The 20,425-nt window shown below is 59.9% G+C and overlaps 8 protein-coding genes across 8 annotated transcripts; 2 read left to right on the top strand and 6 right to left on the bottom strand.

The window, feature by feature from the left end:
- Positions 1–994: 994 nt before the first annotated feature.
- On the top strand, positions 995–1,360 carry BXZ73DRAFT_32167 (uncharacterized protein; the record flags this gene model as incomplete). Its single annotated transcript, XM_048017816.1, has 1 exon — positions 995–1,360. A coding segment is annotated over one exon (366 nt), but the record flags the coding sequence as incomplete, so codon positions are not given.
- Positions 1,361–2,483: 1,123 nt separating this feature from the next.
- BXZ73DRAFT_49798 (uncharacterized protein) lies at positions 2,484–2,963 on the bottom strand (the record flags this gene model as incomplete). Its single annotated transcript, XM_048020318.1, has 2 exons — positions 2,484–2,615; positions 2,685–2,963. 2 exons carry the CDS (start codon positions 2,961–2,963, stop codon positions 2,484–2,486), a joined length of 411 nt encoding a protein of 136 aa, XP_047876062.1.
- Positions 2,964–5,424: 2,461 nt separating this feature from the next.
- BXZ73DRAFT_33250 (uncharacterized protein) lies at positions 5,425–5,696 on the bottom strand (the record flags this gene model as incomplete). The annotated part of the gene is made up of 2 exons (XM_048017828.1): positions 5,425–5,455; positions 5,488–5,696. Coding segments are annotated over 2 exons (240 nt in total), but the record flags the coding sequence as incomplete, so codon positions are not given.
- A 907-nt stretch (positions 5,697–6,603) lies between these two features.
- Positions 6,604–7,032, bottom strand: BXZ73DRAFT_103202 (uncharacterized protein; the record flags this gene model as incomplete). The annotated part of the gene is made up of 2 exons (XM_048015503.1): positions 6,604–6,770; positions 6,876–7,032. The coding sequence occupies 2 exons, from the start codon at positions 7,030–7,032 to the stop codon at positions 6,604–6,606; spliced, it is 324 nt and encodes a 107-aa protein (XP_047876060.1).
- Positions 7,033–7,774: 742 nt separating this feature from the next.
- BXZ73DRAFT_91089 (uncharacterized protein) lies at positions 7,775–8,834 on the top strand (the record flags this gene model as incomplete). Its single annotated transcript, XM_048025857.1, has 3 exons — positions 7,775–7,839; positions 8,069–8,544; positions 8,773–8,834. 3 exons carry the CDS (start codon positions 7,775–7,777, stop codon positions 8,832–8,834), a joined length of 603 nt encoding a protein of 200 aa, XP_047876059.1.
- Positions 8,835–9,914: 1,080 nt separating this feature from the next.
- Positions 9,915–11,710, bottom strand: BXZ73DRAFT_103200 (uncharacterized protein; the record flags this gene model as incomplete). The annotated part of the gene is made up of 3 exons (XM_048015502.1): positions 9,915–9,949; positions 10,015–10,537; positions 10,595–11,710. 3 exons carry the CDS (start codon positions 11,708–11,710, stop codon positions 9,915–9,917), a joined length of 1,674 nt encoding a protein of 557 aa, XP_047876058.1.
- Positions 11,711–13,123: 1,413 nt separating this feature from the next.
- On the bottom strand, positions 13,124–14,241 carry BXZ73DRAFT_49945 (uncharacterized protein; the record flags this gene model as incomplete). The annotated part of the gene is made up of 2 exons (XM_048020346.1): positions 13,124–13,765; positions 13,870–14,241. The coding sequence occupies 2 exons, from the start codon at positions 14,239–14,241 to the stop codon at positions 13,124–13,126; spliced, it is 1,014 nt and encodes a 337-aa protein (XP_047876057.1).
- Positions 14,242–15,400: 1,159 nt separating this feature from the next.
- On the bottom strand, positions 15,401–17,377 carry BXZ73DRAFT_91088 (terpenoid synthase; the record flags this gene model as incomplete). The annotated part of the gene is made up of 9 exons (XM_048025856.1): positions 15,401–15,762; positions 15,896–16,139; positions 16,207–16,224; positions 16,286–16,392; positions 16,461–16,594; positions 16,679–16,726; positions 16,794–16,930; positions 17,034–17,169; positions 17,238–17,377. 9 exons carry the CDS (start codon positions 17,375–17,377, stop codon positions 15,401–15,403), a joined length of 1,326 nt encoding a protein of 441 aa, XP_047876056.1.
- Positions 17,378–20,425: the final 3,048 nt, after the last annotated feature.

Genomic DNA, 20,425 nt, shown 5'->3' with positions numbered 1-20,425 from the left:
AGCATGCAATCCCTGCGATTCCTTGTCAAACCCCGGCAGATACCAAGGAATCCACCCCCTTCAACCCCCTACGCACTGTGTGTCGTTAACATCGGACGGCTCACTGGACAGCGTTCACTCATACCGTATGCGTTGCTGCTGTGTTCAACGGATGTCGTTCCAGGCTTCGATGGGAGGTTCGTCTACAGTGACGGCAAGAAGAACACCTCAACAGGGAAGACCATGCGCGTGTTACGGGCAACACTTCAGCTCGTTCAAGACACGTTCCAGACGGCGCACGAGGTGGTTCTTCCCCTCATCCATTGTCCACTCGGAAGACATGCCAGCAGCCGATGGACAACCTCGCACGTACCCTTCTCCCCGTGTAACGGCGCCGCTGGATCCTTTGCTGTTGAGATGCACGAACGACATGAATACAATCCGCGAGGAGGCGATGTGTCATCGTTGCTTGGAAAGCTCGACATGCGGATCACCACAGGGAATGAGACGATGTGGAGCAAATTACCGTCGCTGTCGGTCTCGCGACGTGGCTGATACTCCTCTCGATTTCCCCCTCTTCCACGGACAAGCTCAACGAACTCAGATCACTGCATAGCATGGATTTCCTGAACGAGCGACCAGACACGGAGCTGTGGTTTGATGATGGGACGATCATACTTGCCGCCGAAGACACCGTTTCCGCGTGTACAAGGGTATTCTCGCCTCCCATTCCGCCGTGCTCAAGCAAATCTTGTCGATCCCGGCATCCCTCTTCCAGAAGGCGTCACCTTCGAGACGGTGCTCATTGATGGCGAGCAGTGCACGGTGCTGCGTTTTCCTGACTCTGCGAGGGAATGGAAGTATGTGCTGCGAGCACTGACAATCGGCGGGGCGAGGGCATTGCAGTAAGCATGAATTGCTTGTCTGTTACAATTGCGCGCTGACAAGTCACCTTGGTGCCAGGTTCGTCGAGCTTGAGAAGGACGACGAGGCTGCGAGTACCGAAACTTTCCTGGCGTTCATCCGACTAGGTTACAAGTACCAGATGAATGATCTACGCCGCCGCGGTCTTGGTTGTCTGAAAGCCCATCTCGAGCCGAGGACCGAACCTTGGTTTTTCGACTGTGTTCTAGCTCCTCGGCTCAAACCTGCATACGCACCCTGTATAGTGAACGTTGCGCGTCTCACCGGGGAGCTGTCTCTTCTCCCCTACACGATGATGCTATGCTCGAAATCCGTCAATCCCGATTACACAGGTGCATACACGTACAGTGACGGCAAAGTAGAGGAGATCAATGCAGGAGACAGGATTCTTTGTCTTCAAGCGACGCCGAAGCTTGTGCTCACCACGATGTCCGCCGTGGCCGCGGTGGTCCTGCCCCGGTTGGACGTTGCAGGGTGCACGCGCAAGCCTTCCGCCGACCCGACTCCGGGGAAGCACGCCCCGACATGCCAGGAACGGTTGAGGCTCTTGCGCGTACACTTCTTCCCGTTGTTATGGAGCCTCAATCTCTTCTGGACCCCTTGTTGTGGATGTTGCAAGCGCGAGGATATGCAAGAAGCTATGGAGGCCATGTGCGGGAGCTGTAGCTGTGAGATCAACGCCGCATAAGGCAGCAGCGCCGTGTGGTGTGGAATAAACTGCCCTCACTGTTCGGTCTGGAGGTTCCCGAATGGGAGGCCCGCATCTATTTTTAGAGCCTGTGGATGTAGCCTACATATCGAATGCTTTCGCTCTGCAGCGCCGCGGAACAAGGCCGTCGCGATCACGATTCATGAGCTATATGATGATGTCCACATGTGTGCGCGTCTCCCCCCAAGCCCCCCACTGTCGCCCGGGTCCGAGGGGTGTCGGCTCCAACAGCGACCCATCCCCACACTTCAGGCCGGTGCGCCTAAGTGCGACGCCGCACGTGGCGTGAAGGACGAGGAGACCGTCTGGGACGACAGCGCGGCCCCTCGAGGTGCCCCTTGAAGACACGCGCCGGTCCGGTCTACATCGGCGTCGATCGCGTGTGGAAGCGCGAGTAGGCCACTTCGTCTCTCCGTCGATCACACCGTATAGCTTCTCGAAATGCAGAGGCGCGGCGTGCACCTCGACGGCGTCGCGGACGTGACTTGAGCGCGCAACTCGCTGTCGTCGCCGTGTAGCTCGTCGAGGGAGAGCTTCTTGTACTCGGCGCGGGAGAACTGCTTGCCGTTGACTATCGGGCCTGAAGTCTTTCGTTGTGAAACATCCATGTTTGCGATAAGCAGATATCGTCAATATTAGCATACAAAAGTACAGTACAAATCGTACGCTCTCAGTCTCTCCGGCAGACGCGATGCTCACGCGCTCGTCGTGGTGCCGGTCGGGAGCTTGATCGGGTTCTCGACGTTCGTGAGCACGTCGTTGATGAGCGTCGCGCGGCGCGCGTCGAACGCGCCCCCATGACCGATGATGGGCGGCGACAGCGAGGTGTCCTTCTCGACGCTGCTCGGCCACCCGCTCAATAAATACGACATCACGCGGGAGAGCGGCGAGACAGGACGTACGTGACGTTGAAGGACGAGGTGACGGTCTTGGACTCGCGCGAGCCGAGGACGATGATGCGTCCGACGATGTTCGCCCTGAAGAACGCGCCGACGGTGCCGGTCTGCAAACGAGAAGCCACGGTGAGCGCTGGTTCCGAGACGAGCGAGACGCGGCGACGACGGCTACGCACCCCGATCTTGTTCAAGTCCTGGCCCTCCGGGTCCGCGGGCACCGCCACGACGTCGCCAAACGTGACCGTCGCGCTCAGGTCGCCGTTGACCTCGCCGAGGAGGAGCTTCTGGTACGCGGCGCGGGACGTCTTCCTGCCGTTGACGGTGATGTGGGCGTGCTGGCCGACGAACGAGTCGAAGGCCTCCGCGAAGGCCTCCGCGCTGGGCGCGGTGTACAGAGCCGTGATGCGTTGCTGAACGAAGTTCTGGAGGTCGGGGAGGACGATCGCGGAGGACATGGTGCGAGTTGATGAGAGGGTGAGAGGGTAGGTACGAGAGATGGGGCGTTGGTGGAAGGGACGAGGGAGAGAGAGCTGCGAGGGATGGAGACGGACGGCGCGGGGTAGGGCTCTTTTATACGCCGAGAGGAGGGTCATGTCGGGGTCGGAGTCGTGGGTCCCGCGGTCTCCGTGAGAACAGCATTTGTGGGGGCGCACTGAGGGCGCGGCGTCCCTGTCGCTCTACGCGTACAAGGCTAGCCCGAGCGTTCTGTGCAAGTTCCGATCAGCGTTTCGTGGGACCTGCGGACGCGGGAGCGTGACATGTGAGCAATGAAACGCCTGCGCGGACGCAGAAATAGCAGAGCGCGCTGCACACGTCAACTGTCGTAAGTTGCGCAGGGCCACAGGAACAGTCGAGGCGAGTTAGCAGAATTCGGGCCGCGGCGAACATAGTTGCGGAGGAAGTGCCCGTCCGGTCTGAATCGGAACAAACCTAATACAATAGACATGCTCAGAAGGAAGAACGTGAAGCAAGCGGACACGCGATCTCCTCGTGGGCTTTCTGCCGGAGTGATTCACCATGCCGTTGTCGAGACATTTCCCCGTCGGCGGATTTGGCTCGTGAAGCCCGACGCGGTGGAGACTACGTCAAGACAAAACCCCGACTGAACGCTGAGAACAACACCAGGTTGCACAGCCAGGGGATGGTATGACGCAAGAAGCTACGTAACACCGCTCGCTGCCACAACATGACTAGTAGCAGGTGCGATGATGAGCCTCACCCGAGCGCTGACGGGGCCGGTCCCATCGCACTAACATCGGAACAGAACTTGATCATAAACACAGTGGCACCGAGCTGCGTGCATACCCGGTGGCGCAGATGGACTGGACCTAGTGCTCACGATCGCATGAGGACGGGACCTGGGTACGAGCGCACACCGAGCCGAGGTCCAGTGATACAAGGGGCGTTCTTGCATGACCATGAACAGTCAAGAAGCTATCTCGCAGGACGAAGCGCAGAGACTATGTACGTCTCGGACCGAGGACAGCCAGCAAGGCGCAGGCTGCGCTTGGTCCGAGTGGACATGGGAGAGAGGGGGAATCACGTAAACGAAAACGGACCTGAAGCGTTCCCAGCCCCCACAGCGTTTCGACACTCCAGACCCGGATGCGAAAGCCTCGCCTCCTGGAGCGCCATCGCCAGCGTCCCGGACTCCATCGGTCCCGATGTGCATGTCTTCATTGCGGAAAGAGCGCGGCCACCGCCGGCCGTCATGCGTATCTTGAACTGTCGGCCGGGGACGTGGAAATGGGCGACTTCGCGCGCCACAACGAGCCCTCGGAGTTCACCTCGGATAGACTGAGGGATAGGCAAGTAACGCAGAGTAATTACCTAGGATCTTTGGCAAACCGGCACCATGGGGAAGAGTCACAAGTTTGATGAGAAGACATGATCAAAGTATTGTGGTGAGATAGTCGTAGAATCATAGAACAGTGCGAGAAGACATGCGCAAGCTGGACAGGCAATCCCGGCTGCCAGCGGCAGACGCCGCTTTAGGGCAGGCGTGCGAATATAATATATGCAATCAGATGACGTGACCTCTAACTGCATGACCTCCTGAAAAATCGACCAAGACTACATACATACACAAGCGGCGTCATCAATAACGGGAGCCCCCTCCAAAACCTGGATTCCAAACAGCGAGGGCAGCTTGTTCCACACCACCTGACGCTCCTCATAACGCGACCGTCGATACATTGCCGGCATCGCTGCAAAGCGCTGCCTTCGCAGACTTCACGTCATCTCGGTCGAGGAAAGAATAACAAAGGATCTAACAGACTTTGGAGCCGCCATTCAGGAGAAGGGTTCGGGCGAGCTTGTCCATCGCCTGTGGCACGATGTGATAGTCCATTCCCGGCTGGGACGGTGGGGACGACCAAGCAAGTTTCCCCACTGGCCCGCCCTGGACACCCACCACGGAAGAACAACCGCAGTGACGGCGGATATAGTGGTGAGTACAAGTCACGCGTCGCTTGCGCAGCGCTCCTGTCTGCCGGGTTGATTTCCTCCCGTGTGCCGTCGCTGTACACAAAGACGCCTGTGTATTCGGGATTGATGGCGGTCGAGCAAAGCAGCATTGCGTATGGGAGAAGGGTGGAATCTCCGGTGAGCCTAGCGACGTTGACTACGCAAGGCGCATATCGACGATGAGGGGCTTAGGCGACGGTTCAAAAGCCCCAAAAGCCCTTTGGCGGCTGATTTTCGGCTCGAAATGGGACTTGAGGGAACGGAGACTGAGCTGAGACAGGTTGTATTTCACCTGGTACTTGTGGCCTAACCGGATGAACGCCAGGAGCTCTTCAGCGCTCGCAGACGTGTCATTGTTCTCGGGTGGATGAAACTGACGGTTGGTAGTAGACCGCACATAAGGTAAACGCATAACAAGTCAACTTACTGCAGCGTTCGCCCACCACCGATGACAAGGATCCTCAGCAAATATCTCCAGTCTCTCGAGAGTCGGGGAGATGCAAAAGCATGCACTGTGTATCGTCAACTCGCGTTCTCTCGACGGCGACTCCTTCCGTGGCAAGAGATGTAGGGTGGGATAGTAGGGTTTGGAGAACGGACGAATGCTGCGTGAGGATACCCTTGTACACACGGAACGCGATGTCTTCGACAACGAGTACAAGCGTTCCGTCTGAGAACCACAGCCCCTTGTCGCGTCGGAATGGAAGGGAACCCGTCTCCTCGAGCTGACACGTGGGGGAAGGATCCGCAACGAGAGGAGTGTCAGGCACGATGTCTCCCCATCCGGGGATGTCGAGACCGAACAGAGAGGGCAAGCCGCGCCACACCTCTCGACGCCGGCTCTCGACCCGCTTTGTGATCGTATCTTGACAGCCATCGCAGAGCATTTCCATTGCAGACACCACATCATCTCGGTCGAGGAATTTCCACAGCAAGAGATCCATCTTCGAAGACTCTGACGCCATGAGTGAGGGGAGAAGGGTGTGCACAAGGCCGTCCATCGTCTGCTGACAAGGCGGCCTTATGTTTCCTGAACATTGGATGGGGGGAAGTACCACCTCGGTCGCCGCAGCGAGTGTGGCTAGAACGATCTTCTGCGTTGCGCGTACACAGCGCGAGCTGTCCTCTTGATTGAGAAGCTCTAATTTTCCATCACTGTAGACGAATGGCCCTCGGAGTCGGGCCCGACAACAGCTGGGGAACATAGAAGCAGCGCATACGGAAGGAGTGAGAGTTCCCCGGTCAGCCGCGCGAGGTTCACGACATGCGGTGCGTGAGAGGGCTGGAGATACAGATTTGAACCGTTCGGATCGCCGCTTGCAAGGCTGACTCGGCGTTGCATGGACCCCAAGCTCCTCCGGTAAAGGTCTTCGATTTTGTACTTGTACCCCAGACGGACGTAGGCCAAAAGCTCCTCCATGCCCACGTAATACGCCTGCTCGGATCCATCCTCTCCGATAAAACTGAAGCCCCGTCAACGTACGTCCCACACGAGGACATCAAAGAGACACGTACCTCAGCGCTCGTGAGCCGCCTTAGTTAGCACCTGTAGAACGTATCTCCAGTCGCGCGCAGAATCTGGCAGATGTACCACCGCGCACTCCCGCCGTAATCAGCGTAGATCCGACGTCACGCTTCCGAGGAATGGGTCTCTAGCATGGCCTTGAACACGGGAGAGTGGAGTGTGAGAAGGCCCTTGAACACGCGGAACGCGGTGTTCTCGACGACGAGCACCAGCGTCCCGTCCTCGAACCACAGATCGGCGTCGCGCATCTCGGCAGGGGAAGTCCTCTGGTCTTGAGTGCAGCGGTCTCTCAGCCGGCTCGCACGGGGGAGTCTATGAAAGGTTGTGTCCGAGCGTATGAGTCCCCTTGGAGTTGCAGAGGCGTCGCAGCGCTCACTGGGGGAGGGAGGATTGGGTACTCCGGGAAGGGAGGCAAGCGGCCTGAATGTAGAGGGCGCATGAGAGACGTCGGGGACGACAGCAATGACCACCGATGCGCCATCAGACTGAAGTCCATCGTCCGAGGGAGCTGGTTCGTGGTAGGTGATCGCCATCCTGACACTAGAACTAACGAGGGGAAGAGGAAAGCTAGCAAGATCAGGCGTTCAACGATGAAACGATGTTGCAGCAAGAGGGCTCACGACTCGAGCTCTGAAGTGAGTCCGAGCGACGGCAAGGCGGCCATCCTCGTGCTCTGCTACCGCAGCACGCCTTCCCATGATGACGAAAGGGAAGCAGAAAAACGGCCCGCTTCGCACGTATGCCTTGACGCCGGCCGCGCTGGACCCGACGCGCCTCGAAGGTGTTGAAATTGAATTCTGTCTCGAGTAATCTGCTACGAGTCTCAATGTACTCACCTACCATATCGATTGAATATGGAGCTAAACAAGAGCGACAGACGCCCGTGGCACGTGTTAGAGGCGCCTTGCTGAGGGTTGCCAACCGCGCGCTCCTCGAGTCAGGCTTGGACCAAGGGATGCCTCGTCGTTCCATCCTGGGACCTCTGCCTGGAACCCACGTCCCGGTGTGGTTGCGGTGTGGTTCGTTATGTCAGTTCAATAATGCTCAGCAGTCATTCTTGCAGTCTCGCTAGAGTCGAAGCTTTATGCTCGCGTCTGTTCTTCTTGCCACTGCCCGACACGTTTCTAGCAGTCACTGCAATGGTTTCGTTCAGAGACGCAGAAGATGGTACGCTCGTTTCCCCGTCTCTCCGCATCTTAAAAGGTTCACCAAGTCGCAGAGATCACTCAGCAATCAACCACACCACGGTCCTCAGTCCCCTCCGTCTCACTCATCATGAAGTCTTCTTTCGTCGCTCTTGTCCTGTCGGCTCTCGCTCTTTCTGTGCGCGCACTCCCCTCGTACCCGTACTCGAGCAGTGAAGCCCCGTCTTCCGCGTACTGCAACAGCACGCTTCCCTCTTCCACGTACCACACCTACACTAGTACCATCCAACCGTCCACGCATTCAAGCAGCTCGATTCCCTCGTCCACGCATTCCACCACTGCTCCACCAGTCGTGAGTGTATCGCATTTCTCGCCCCTCTCCAACTGCTCCTACTGACACCGCGTCTCATCGTGTCCCCTCCAGACCACTCCTTCCGCCCGCCCAGTGCTGCGACAGCACCGTGCCGCTCCTCCGCGCATACAGCCCCTCCGCCACGGACCACTTCTACACCACCAACGCGCAGGAGCGCGCCAACGCCGTTGCCTCCCTCGGGTACGCCGACGAGGGGACCGCCGCCCAAGTCTTTCCCGCGCCGGGGGTCGCCGGCGCCGTCCCGCTCTACCGCCTCTACAGCGCGGGCGGCACGGACCACTTCTACACGACGAACGCGCAGGAGCGCGACGACGCGCGGCCGCGCTCGGGTACGCGACGAGGGCGTCGCCGCGTACGTCTACCCGAGCGCGCAGTGCGGGAGCGTGCCGCTGTACAGGATGTTCTCGCGTCGGCGTCGGACCACTTCTACACGACGAACGCGGCGGAGAAGGACAACGCGGTCGGAGCTTTGGGATACTCGTACGAGGGAGTTGCTGGGTACGTGAACCCTGTGAGGGGCGCGCACTGTGAGCATGCTGTGGTAAGTGAGGGTTACGCCGACTGCAACCTGGACCACGGCTTGCTAACTTGAATATCACAGGACCTGAATGTCTCTAGCGGCTTTGTCTCGGTGTACTTAGACGCACCCCATCTTCTCAGATTATACCGAGACATATACATCGAATTCTTCTCACCTACTCTTCGTCACTGATTTGTTGTCACCGTATCTAATCCCGTAATACCATATTCCACAGCTCCGTTCGCCTCATATACGCCCCGCTCTCGGCCTCCGTTGTCGTCATCTTCGATGAACTAGTCAATTGCATCTAGTCCAATTGTGAGACCCTTCGCACCGTCTCCAACGCTCGGCGTCGCGAGTGTCGCCGTGCCCGGCTCACGCCACTGCCACTCGTCGCGCGGAACATCCTTCCTGAGCTGCCCCAGCCGCCGCAGCGTAGGGCTGACGAACTCGCTCGGAACCGTCTGTCCCCACAGCCACCGCTCAACGCTTGCCCATCACAGGCTCGGGGGCAGATCTCCACTGCGGGCGCTGGTGTCGAAGGCGGCCGATCCGGGCGGTAATACACGCAGAGAGCGCAACGACGCGGATCGATGAGACGGCCTCGACGGACTGGAGCGTCCGGAACGAGCGGAGGGCCTCGACGCCGCGGGCCCCGGCGTCCGCCGCCAGTAGTCCACGTTGGCGATGCTTGACGCGTGGTGGCGCGGGGCCAGAGGGGGGGAAGTCTAGAGCTCGAGAGATACGAAGGGCTCGGACGTCGACCCGGGTGCGGCGAGCGGGGTTTCCTGGCGTCGGAGAAGGTGGGACAGAGCGGCGGCGAACTTCGAGACGAGGAGCGGACGGACCCCGTATTCACGCACTTCGCACCCACCACGATCTCGAGAGACCAGAGACGAACCGCGGGGGGTGAAAGGGTATCCGAGACACGCCCTGGACCGGTTATGTTTGGACACGTGTGGGGTTTGTGGCCAGCGAGTCGGAGGGCTGCGAGAAGCGGGAGGAAGTTGTGGAAGTCGTCCCGGCCGGAGATCGCACTGGTCAACATGAGCGTTCCGCGGGACGCGCGGGGCGCGGGGTGTGGCCGAAGTCCGGAGAAGGGTGCATAGACGGCGGACGCGTTGTATGAAGGTGCGCGAGTGTAATCTATGCCTGGGCCGGGATCAGGAAGGAAACGATATAGTTGTCTGGTAGCGCTCACATTTCTTCTCCAAGTCGTGATGAAAGACCGCGCGCACGATGTGCGCGATCACACGTCGCGCGGCGGCGCACCGGAGCAGACCTTGAGGCACATACCCCGTCCACATCTCTCTGCAATTCCCCCCACGCGCGTCTCCACTTATGTATTGTGGAGATGTGCAGCCTCGACCATGCACGCTACCGCTCATACCGGCACTTCGCGGAGTAGAATCCTGCAAAGCAAAACCGATCAGCCCCTGCGTGCACGACAGCCCCGTCGCGCGCGACCAATGCTCACCGTCAAGGCTCCTCGCAGCGTCAAAGTCCGCGCGTTCGATCAGCGCGCGCGCCCGCTCCCCGTCCTCCCGCCAGATCTCCACCGGCCCCCGCGCCGCACCCTCGCCCTCGACCCACCACCACCGGTCGTCGCGCGGGACCTCCGCCCGGAGCTCCCGCAGCCTCCGCAGCGCCGGGCGCACGCGCTCGCTCGTCGGGCCCCACCGCCGCTCGACCTCGTCCTCGCGCGCGAGCTCCGCCGCGAACTCGGCGCCCAGGCCCGGCACGCGCTCCGCGCGCGCCTGCGGGCTGTCGAAGTTGCACGACCCGGGGAGGCAGGCGCGCAGCGCGAGGAGGCGGAGCGACGGGGCGGCGGCGACGAGACGCGGGGGGAGCGGGAGGAGCGCCTCGACGCGGCGGACCTCGGTCGCGCGCCGGGTGTCGACCTCGGCCATGTTCTCGGCCGACCATGTGTGCCGGGCGGGCGGGAAGTGGAGGGTGAGGTGGAGGAGCGACGGGGCTTGCAGCGCGGGCAGCAGCGAGTCCTGGTCGGAGGGTTGGCGTGGAGCAAGGGCGCGGAAGTGAAGGACGGGCGGACGTACCACGTAGTCGCGCACCTGGCAGCTGTCGACTATGATCTCGAGGGAGCGTAGATGAGGCACCGCGCTGCACAAGGATCTCCATACGTGCTCCGGTTCGGCCAGAACAGGGTCCGTCTGCAGCTTGAGAGCGAAGGGCCGAGTGGCTTTGAGCAGCGGGAGGAAGTCGAGGACCCCCGGGCTACATAGTGGTGACCAGGCGTCCCCTACCGATAAATAGTTGACGCGTCCCATGCGTCGGGCGGTATCTTCAGTGATGATAATTTGTGATTCGATGCTGAGCTCCTTGAGTTCGGCTGGCCACCGGTCATCCGCCCCAAAAGAGAACATTTGCTCGTCATACAGCCATAGAGACAAGGTGCGGAGATTGGAGCACCGTGGCACAACACTCGCGGCCACCGCTGAGGTGCCCACGAGGGAGAAGTGGCGGATCGAGGGTAGGTTCGCGTCGGGTAATCCGATGGTGTTCGATAGCACGGAGACACAGTCGAAGATGAGGGTAAGAGTTTCCACGCTCGGGATGGAGACAAGGACGGATATGAATGCTGAAAGCTCGAGAGTGAGATCCGGTTTGTTTTCGGAGTCAGCGAACTCGAGCATTAATGAGGCAATGTTCGAGCTCGAAAACATCGCTGGCAGAATAGAAATCATCTCAGAGGCGATGAATACTAAACACGCTTGCTTGAGGTAGGGCATCGCGCGGATGGCCCGGGTGAGCCCTTCCGTGTCTTCGTCGACGAAATGATGAAAGTTCCAGAGCTCGATGGTGCGGAGATTGGAGGCGTGGCTGAGGAGTTCGAGCAGGAGCGGTGCGTCGGCTTGTTGATTGGACACCGTGGCGAAGTGGTGGACATGTCGGACGCGAGGGACCTGAGAGAGCGGCTCTGGTGCGCGCATGTAGTCCCACAGGGCACGGGCCTCGGAGGGATCGCCTGGATCGGGCACAGTCGACCCGTGCATGGCTCTGCTCCAGCGCAATCTGGTAAAGACGTGGGAGATGGCGAGTCGATAGGCGCGTTTGGAGGTGCACGACATCGCGAGTGCCTCGTTGCGATCCAGGAGGGAGAAGATCTCGAACAGAACGTCGTCGTTCAGCGAGAGGAGAGAGGCGGAAACCATGGCCGGGACGGGTACTGGCGCGCGGGTCCGCTGAGCAGCCTGAGTCTACCGGGAAGGAGTGGGGGGAAGGAGAGAGACGCGGCCATCACCTGTGTTTGCGGTCGTTGAGGCTGTGAACAGGTGTCTCGCGGACGTCCGCGTGGAGGTCGAGAACGGCGTCTCGTCTCTTGCCCCTCGACCTCGTCGGCCGGCTTTCTTCCACCTCTCATCCGCACCACGGACTCGGTCTCCCCCCTTGTCAGCCCAGCCTCTTCAAAGAGCTCCGATTCCCTGAGCAGCCAACGTCCCTGGTCTCGCCTATAAAGGGCTCCGAATCCCGAAGCGTGTCTCTCCTCACCCACTTGTCTCCTTGAGCTTCAGGCCTCCAGGTCTGTCTCGTCCCAGCTTTTTTAAATTTTCTGAGCTGTGGAAACTCGCGTACGTCTAACCTGTCGGCACCATCTTTGTTTCCGTAGCAATCCCCTGCTGCCCTGAATTCGCCCTCCACCACACCTCCGGCCCAACTTCCAGACCGTACGCTCACAGCCGCAACGCCTTCCACCCAAGTCGCTCTGTCACCACGCTTCACGTCCTCTCGCTCTTGTCACGCCCTCCCTGCCCTTCTATTGCGGCACCACTGACGGCTTTGCGGGGAGGCACGGCTCTAGACAGTCGGAAGACGAGGCGCGGAAGCGGCGGGAATGCACACTGCTGACGGCGGGGCGGGGGTATTGGGGGTGGTTCGAAGGAGTGTTGGGTATATGAGCCGAGGTCGGGACTCAGGAGAGAGGACGGCTAAAGGGCGGGTTGATCGAGAGCGCGGCCTTCGACCTGGCGATGTTGCCAGATGGTCATTAGTGAGTATCTGAGTCCTTCCTCGCTGCCTCTTGTGCATTCCCGTACATAACGAGCCACTTCAAGGGTGCGCGGCGGGGTGTTGCTGTACGTGACTGCCTGTATATGCTTGGCAGACATTCAAAAGCACTTTCGGGCAATGACCAAACCACGTACACGAAGGGTGCTGTCGACGTCCCACTCGTGCTTTGCGGTTTCAAAAGTCCAGGACTACACGCCAGGGCCCAGCACGCCGGAAGTCCGCTGAAAACTATGTCCATTACACAATTCATTGATGGGAAGGCACGTAGGAAGCATGAGGGTGGACGAGGGTGGACACGTGGACGGACAGAGCATGGATAGTGGACTGGATAGTGGATTTGAAGGAGGAACTGGGGGCGTGCAAGCAAACGTATCCGAACGTACGGGAAAGTATTACGTAATCAGAATATTCGCAGTGGGCAGGCTTGCGTCAGCTGCCAGAAAGCTCTTCATGGACGGCGATACAAACGCTACTCCAAAGGCATAGAGTCTGGAGTCATTATTTCGTCCCATGCATGTGTAGAAGAATGATCACCCACAGATCGCAAGGCCAGAGATTTAGTGATTGGCCTTGTATTCCTCATCGGAGGAGATATCGAATAGGGAGGGGAGCATATTCCACACCTCTTCGCGCTGTTTCCTCACCCGGAAGAATGAGAGCTGGTCCCAGCAGGAAGCGCACAACATCTTCTGTGCGAGCCGGAACTCTTCAGATCTGACGACACTCCACAGCATGGGATCCATGGGGCCCGGGGACATGGGGTTCATGACAGTGGGAAGAAGGGTACGAGCGAGCGTGTCCATCATCTTCTGGCATTTTCGGCCTTCTTTGCAAGTCATCGGTGGAAGAACAACCTCGGTGATGGCGGAGAGAGTGAGCAGTACGAGTTTTCTTGTTGCCTGTATGCAGCGTGTATCGTCTTCCTCATTCAGATCCTCTTTTTTCCCATCGCTATGTACGATGTAGCCCGTGAAAGCGGGAGAAACACCTCTTGAACATAGAAGCATGGCATACGGTAGAAGAGACGGTTCTCCTGTGAGCCGCGCGATGTTGACGACACATAGTGCGTATGAAGGGAGTAGTCTCGGACGAGCTGAGAAAGACCACCTCGGCTTCAGAACCCCTTTCAAGGCTTTCAAGCTACGTCGATACACGTCTTCAATCTTATATTTGTGTCCCAGACGGATATACGCCAAGAGCTCCTCTGTTTGCACGTCCCAACCGTCTTGGCTGTCGTCGTACATATCCGGAGGTGGCGGTTCGTCCGATTCCTCTTCTTCTTCCTTGGCGATGAAGCTGAAACCACCATCAGAAACAAATCACTTCCAGATCGTGAGAGATTCAAGACGCACTTTAGAGTCCGTCCGTCACCCACGACCAGCACCCGCAGCACGTACCTCCACTCTCGCGCCGAATCCGGAAGACGGACGACAGTACACTTCTCCCCATCGACCACGGTCGTCCCGACAGTTACGCCGGCCGGAAGAAGGGACGTTGGGAGCGCCAGCATGTCCTTGAAGACGGGGGAATGGATCTTGAGGAGTCCCTTGTACACTCGGAAGGCGGTGTCTTCGACGGCGAGCACCAGCGTCCCGTCTTCAATCCACAGCTCTGCGTCACGCCGCTCTGGGGGGAACTCGTCTGGAATACATGTGATAGGATCGTCCGGGATCATGCTGAGGGGAGGATGGTGCCCAAGGGGAGCGGCGTTCGACGCGGTAGAGTCCGATCGGGATGGAATCGAGACCGCGTCCGCGACGGGGATGGATGAGGAGGGCGGTCCTTCAAAGGGCTGAGGTGTCTCGATACCGAGTGGGAGAGGCTGGGGTGTGTGTTCTCTGTCGGAAGTCTTCACGAGGTTGGAGTAAGTACACACGAGAGATCTCTTCGTAGCATTTGTGCAGACTCACGTGTGCTTCCTCTCCCGTTGTTGCGTCACCGAAAGGTGGGGGATCGTGGAACGTGATTGGAATCGTGATTGGTGTTTGTTTCGTCTGAAGGGACGAAACAAGAGTGAGAGTGCAGTGCGACACGGGAGGTCGAAGAGATCGATCAGGGCGGCAAGGACCCGACCGCCTGCGGCCGCGTGAGCGACGGGACCTCCACACGTTGAGCTATCGCAGCACCGTGGCCGATGACGATAGGGACGCCGGGGCGCTCGAAGGATACGCTCCCGGAAGACCCGCATTGGTGCCGCGGCGGAATCCTCGTAGACAAGAGCGCGCGATAGTTTCAAGCAGGTCGTGAGTCGACCCATCCGACGGACGCTTGTCGACCACGAGTGTGGAGACGTGCACGCCGCAGTTCTGCCACCGGAGATCCCGGCGAGCGAAACGTTTCGTCGCGCACTACGGTCGAAAGAGGTTGAGTATAGTACTACAACAGGGCAGAATGTCCCAACCCACCTCAGAAAGTAGCAATGTTTCTCATGACAAATAACGCCGGCACCCTGTTCGCCACATTCCCCAGGAAGTACTTCTGCTTGACGCACACCCCAGCTCCCCTCCACGGGCACGATCGTCGAACAAGCGGAAGCGTGAGAGAAAAAGATGAAATCAAACATAAGATCAATACAAACATACACAGAGAGCGCGAGCGCATGATGCCTAGGTGGGGCATGATGTGACGGCAGGGCGAGTGCGAATCTGGAGAGCAGTTGAGGGTGAGGGGAACAGTGCGATGGAAAGCGAGGTTGGAGAATATCGGGACAGGGATGGAGATGGGGATGTGTACACGGGGATGATAGCGCAGAAGGAACCGTCTGGCGGTGAGCCGGTATTGAGGCTCGACTCGATGATGAGAGGTGGGAGGTGTCGGACATGTACAGAACCCGGTCAAAGCGCGATCGCTCCGACCGAAAACGGCCCCGCGCGCGGGAACGCGAGCACGCTCGCGCAGACCAGGCACGCGCCGAGCGACACGAGCGCGAGCGACACGCGCGAGTGCAGCTGGATCGGAAGCACCCCCCGGAGCGGGAAGAACGAGAAGCGGAACGCCCTCTGGAGCGCCGTCGGCTTCGAGACGCTCGACAGAAGACCGGCCTTCGACGAGGGCGCCGACACCGGGGCGGGTGCGGATGTCGGTGCGGGAGCGGGGGAGGCGGGGTCGGTGGGCGCGTCGGGCGCGGGCACCGAGCGCTCGTAGACGGGGACGACGATCTCGGGCTTGTTCGACACGTCCTGGCCGCGGAAGTATCCTGCGCGCGCGGACGCGACGTGCGCGCGAGCGTGGGCAGTCGACGCATGCATGGAGGCGGAAGGAGTGCAGGAGATGACAGAACACGTCAGCGCGCGGAGCTACTTGCGACTGAATGGAGAGCGCGGGCTTACGGGGGCTGTAATAGTACCAGACGACGGTGCCCTGCGTGTACTGCTCAAGCGCGGTGTTGTAGCGCGCGAGCTCGGCGTCGACTGTGGGCCCGAACGAGGGCAGCTGCGCCTTGTAGCGCAAGTAGTCCGCCACGCGCTGCGCGTACATGTCCGTCAGGACGTCGACCGCCTCCTGCAGGCCGCAGTCGCGCTCGATCATGACGCAGAAGACGAGGTTCTGGAAGTCGCTGTCGGCCTGCTCTTTCTGCACGTCGGGGGAGAGGTGGCGGTTAGCGTCGCACGTCACGCGCATCTCGAGAAAGCGCGCTGACGTTGAATGAGCAGAGATCCTGATGCGCGGTGGGGTCAGCGCACGCTCCGAAACCCACGTCGCGAAGAGAAAAGACATACGTTGGGCCACGTCATGATGTCGATGACCGCCTTCGACATTTCCTGCAGGATCGGATGGTCCCATACGTACTCCGGGATCTGGAGGTCGAGCGAATACTCGACCATCGCTGTACGCGCCGGCCCGTGGGAGTGAGCGCCCGGTGAATTATCAGAATAGCGCGCGGAGCCGACGCACCCTCAACGATGGGCCCGCCGATCGTGCGGCGCCGGAGGACGATGAAGTCCTCGACCGCCGGGATCTCGTCTGTAGCCCGGTTTCGGGCCTGCTCCACCTGCGAGTTCATCCAGCTCTCGACTGCACGGAAGAACCTGGCGTGCGGCACGTAAAGTCAATGAATCGTTGAGTCACCGATATCCGGGCCCGCGCTCACACCATAACGACGTCGTACGTACCTGTTGCACGCGCTCGGGCTTGCCGTCGACCTAAACCGCCTCCAGATGCTGCGTGCAATCGGTCGGAGGTCAGCGAGACGTACATGGGAGAGGTCAGGAACAGGCCAGGACGCACTCGTGTAACATAGCCGCGTACGGGAACTTCGGCACGGGCCCGCCCGGGTTCCGGAGGACATCCATAGAGATATCCACGCCGACCTGGACCGCGTCGGGCTTGGACTGGAGCGCGCCTTCGTCGGAGAGGTCGTCGAACTGCGAGCACGGTTAGCACGCAGTACGTATGGGACGTCGCAACCCGCGAAGGGCGGACCGGCGCCTGGGACTCGGGTAACGAGATGCGACGAGACGCGCTTACGGAAAAGGCCCAGAGGAAGAACGCGATGCAGGTCTCCAGGTGGTTGACGTCTGCGTCCGGGAAGCTCATCCCAGCGTACGAGTCGAACCGGTGCGAGAGGAATTTTCTCTTCTTCGGGCCGTTGTAGACCTTCCGGCTGTGGGCGCGTGTGAGCACGGAGTAATGCGCATCACGTCCGATGGGGGCGGCGCAGTATGACCGCACCTATCGAACCAAACATTCGTCGCGCGCGCGGCATCCTCCTGATGCGGGTTGAGCTTGAACTCGAACGCGGCACCCGAGATCGCAGTGAGATCGCGGAGGCGGAAATGGGAGGGGAAGGGGCGGAGCTGCTCGACGCTCATGGCGAAGCAGACGAGGGAGAAGAGGAAGGAGAAGAGGAATGAGAAGGTGCGCAGGTGGGTGAGCGGGTGGGGAGAAAGGTGCGCGACCTGTGCGCCTCCCCTCCAGATGCGTCTGCTATTTGTATGCTGGTGCAGTGTGCTCGTGTACTCACCAATCGTGTGTCAGATCGGGGCGCGGAAAGGGCGCCGGGCTCAGATCCAACGGCCGGGTCGTAAGGATCTGCTGGTCTGGCAATTCAACATTAGCGGGACGCCTCGAGGCGCTCGGAAGACCTCTTACTTATCGGCTGTAGTCCCTTGTTCTCATTTCAACTCCGGTTTGATGGCTGGTATAGAAAGTCGTATACGTGCCGTCCCTGTGGGCCATCTACGCATGCCAACTACTAGGATGCCTGTAGGACCGGCCCACCGGCGATCCCTAACCTGATCCCAAGTCCACGGGACGAACAGACACATTGTGGCTCGCTTAGAGGTTGGAGCTATAGGCGCACTCGTTCTTCAGCTTCATATGTTATGAGTATGTAATCGCTCACCTCTCGTCCAACGCATGTTCACAGAAAAGACCATGTGCTGACACGCAAGCTCAGGGTCCTAACATCTGGCGTGGATGGCTCCAGGACCACCGGCCCCGTGCTACGCGAGCCACACTAGCTGCACTATCTTCTTTGATCCCGGCTGCCCCTCCTGATGACGTCCTGAGATTACGAAGACCATAATACCCGGATAAGCCATAGCTGCCCCACGAGGGTGAACATGAGCAAGTGAGAACAATAGTCTGGAAGGAGCACATACTTCGACAACGGCCACGCTCCATGTGCTGTCCATCGAATCGATCCGAGGTGGTGCACCAGAAGAGGATGCAGCAGTCCGTTTCCGCCGACTCGCGCAGGTTGCCCACGGGCGATCTTTGTGGGTCCACCATCGACGCAGCGGTGGGAGCCTAGATAACACGGCGCACCCACGCTAAGCCAGCGGTCTTTGTCCCGCCCTCGTTGCGGTGATCATTCAGGACGGCGGCCTCCGTTAGGTCCGAGTGGGAGCCCTCGCGCGGCCTCTCGCTCGGACTTCGGAGGCCCAGCGAACACCTACGACGACAGCGAGCCCTCCCGACGCGTGGCGCATCATCCAGCGAGCGAGGGTGCGCTGATGGCTCCCGATCCTGTGATGCGCAACGTGTGTGGCGCGGGAGCGGCTGTCTGAGCCACAATGAGAGAGTTCATCTCGCTTGATCGATAGTCCTGGAGGCTAGGATAGTACGGTCCATGAGCTGCACCGGGCTTCAAGGGCATAGTACGGCACTGGGGCTCACCAGAAGCCTTGAGCCTTGGCATGAGCACCTCTCTACCCACGACAGCCCTTATTTGGTGCATACTCTCCACGACGCCGGTAGGGCACATTGCATGCGCGGGTGTGTACGTCGTGCACCACAAACTCTGCGTCGCGAACATTGGAGCCCGGGTTTGGAGGGCAACGAGGACGAGAAATCTTCGTCGTCCGGTACACGACCCCGTCGTGTTCGGAATGTTTCAGGCTAGAGGACCGAATGCCCCGCACGCACGACGATGCGAGATGCGCAGCACTCCGACGCGCCGCCTCGCCACAAGCGTCCGTGTGCCTGTGAAGAAGACGACTCAAGGTCTTTGCGACCACACGAGGCTCGACAAGCCGCTCGCTTGAGGACACAGCTAGGACGCATATGGGCAAACGGCGGTAAAGTGGGCGTTTGACGCGCGTGCAAGAGCTAACTAGCGCACCAGGGTGCGTCTTCGAGCGACCTTCGCGATGTTATCTGTGTGCGCCGTCAGTCTGCGCGCAGAGGCAAGAGGAGCCCGGGGCCAAGACACGACGCACCGCGCGACCTCGGGTGTGCGGTCTACTTTGCTAAGCGCAATACATTAGATCTCACGTGCCTGTCTGACAACGTCACCGTCGCGCTTGCCGATCCCTGCCCTCCTCTCGCTTGGGGCCCAGGCCAGCACCGTCCAGATCTCGGGGAAACGTCGCCGCGCACCCGGAGTGCAGTCCTGCAGCGCGACGGCCGGTAGGGTATCTGCCAATCGATGTGATCAGCGTTGGAGGTCCACCGCACCTGTCCGAGGTCCGTCCACGAGCTCGAAGGTCCGGTCCAAGGCCAGGTACGCGAAGCGAGCCCACGCAAAGAAGATCCATCGTCGCGCATGCCGGCAACTTCTGGCTCGCCGCACCGCCGAATCCGCCGGTCCGCACGTACGCCTTGCCGTCTCGAGCGTGCTCTCCTTCGCTGCTCCGACGTCGCGCGAACGCTTGCGTGCGCACTTCGCGCCGCATGTCGTGAGCCGACGTGAGAGCAGGCTTGGCGCGCACGGCGATAAGCGTCCAGCATGGTCACTCACCGACAACAGCTAACACCGCACACTACGTAGCAGCCCCACCAGTGCGCCCAGCCGCTCACTCCATATAGCCTCGCTGGGCAGTACTAGTCCGTGCGGCGCGCGCTGACGAGGATCGCGCCTGGTAGCGCTGCCGAGCTCGGCGTTAGCGGCCGTCCTCCCGTCAGTCAGCGCATGGAGCGTTGCCATGGGGCATGCACGCGAGGCCTCGTCCCGCGCGCGACATGCGACAGCATGAGGACCTGAACAGCAGCTAACAAACCAACTCAGCAGTGGTCCACCTGGACATCGCTTCGCCGCGTTGATACAGCGCACGTACCCAAAAGGTTCGTGCCACTAGCATGGGACGCGCGCGCGCAGCCACCAAAGCCCGCCGACGCCACCAAGCAGCCCGCTCGCCGCGCTCCGATGGCAAACCGGGGCAGCCTTTACGTTTTTTTGTGAGGGGGCACACATGTGGTGGACCTTGCGCTTCAACCAAACCCCTAGAAGTTTAAGAAGGCGTAGCGAAGCCGGCGATTGCGCGGTTGAGATTGAACGTTCTTGCGAAGCCGACGTTGCGGAAATGAATAGATGTATTGTCCAGTCCTAGGGCATAGCAGGCAAGACGGCGAGCTCATAGGCATACGTACGAGGAAAGGTTGAACTCTACGAACGTTGAACGTTCAATGAAACCCAT

This window comes from Epithele typhae (assembly GCF_022376455.1).
Source record: "Epithele typhae strain CBS 203.58 chromosome Unknown BXZ73scaffold_38, whole genome shotgun sequence".
In the NCBI taxonomy this organism is placed as follows: domain Eukaryota; kingdom Fungi; phylum Basidiomycota; class Agaricomycetes; order Polyporales; family Epitheliaceae; genus Epithele; species Epithele typhae.
Note: the sequence above shows the minus strand (reverse complement) of the source record. Positions and strands in the feature narration are given on the sequence as shown.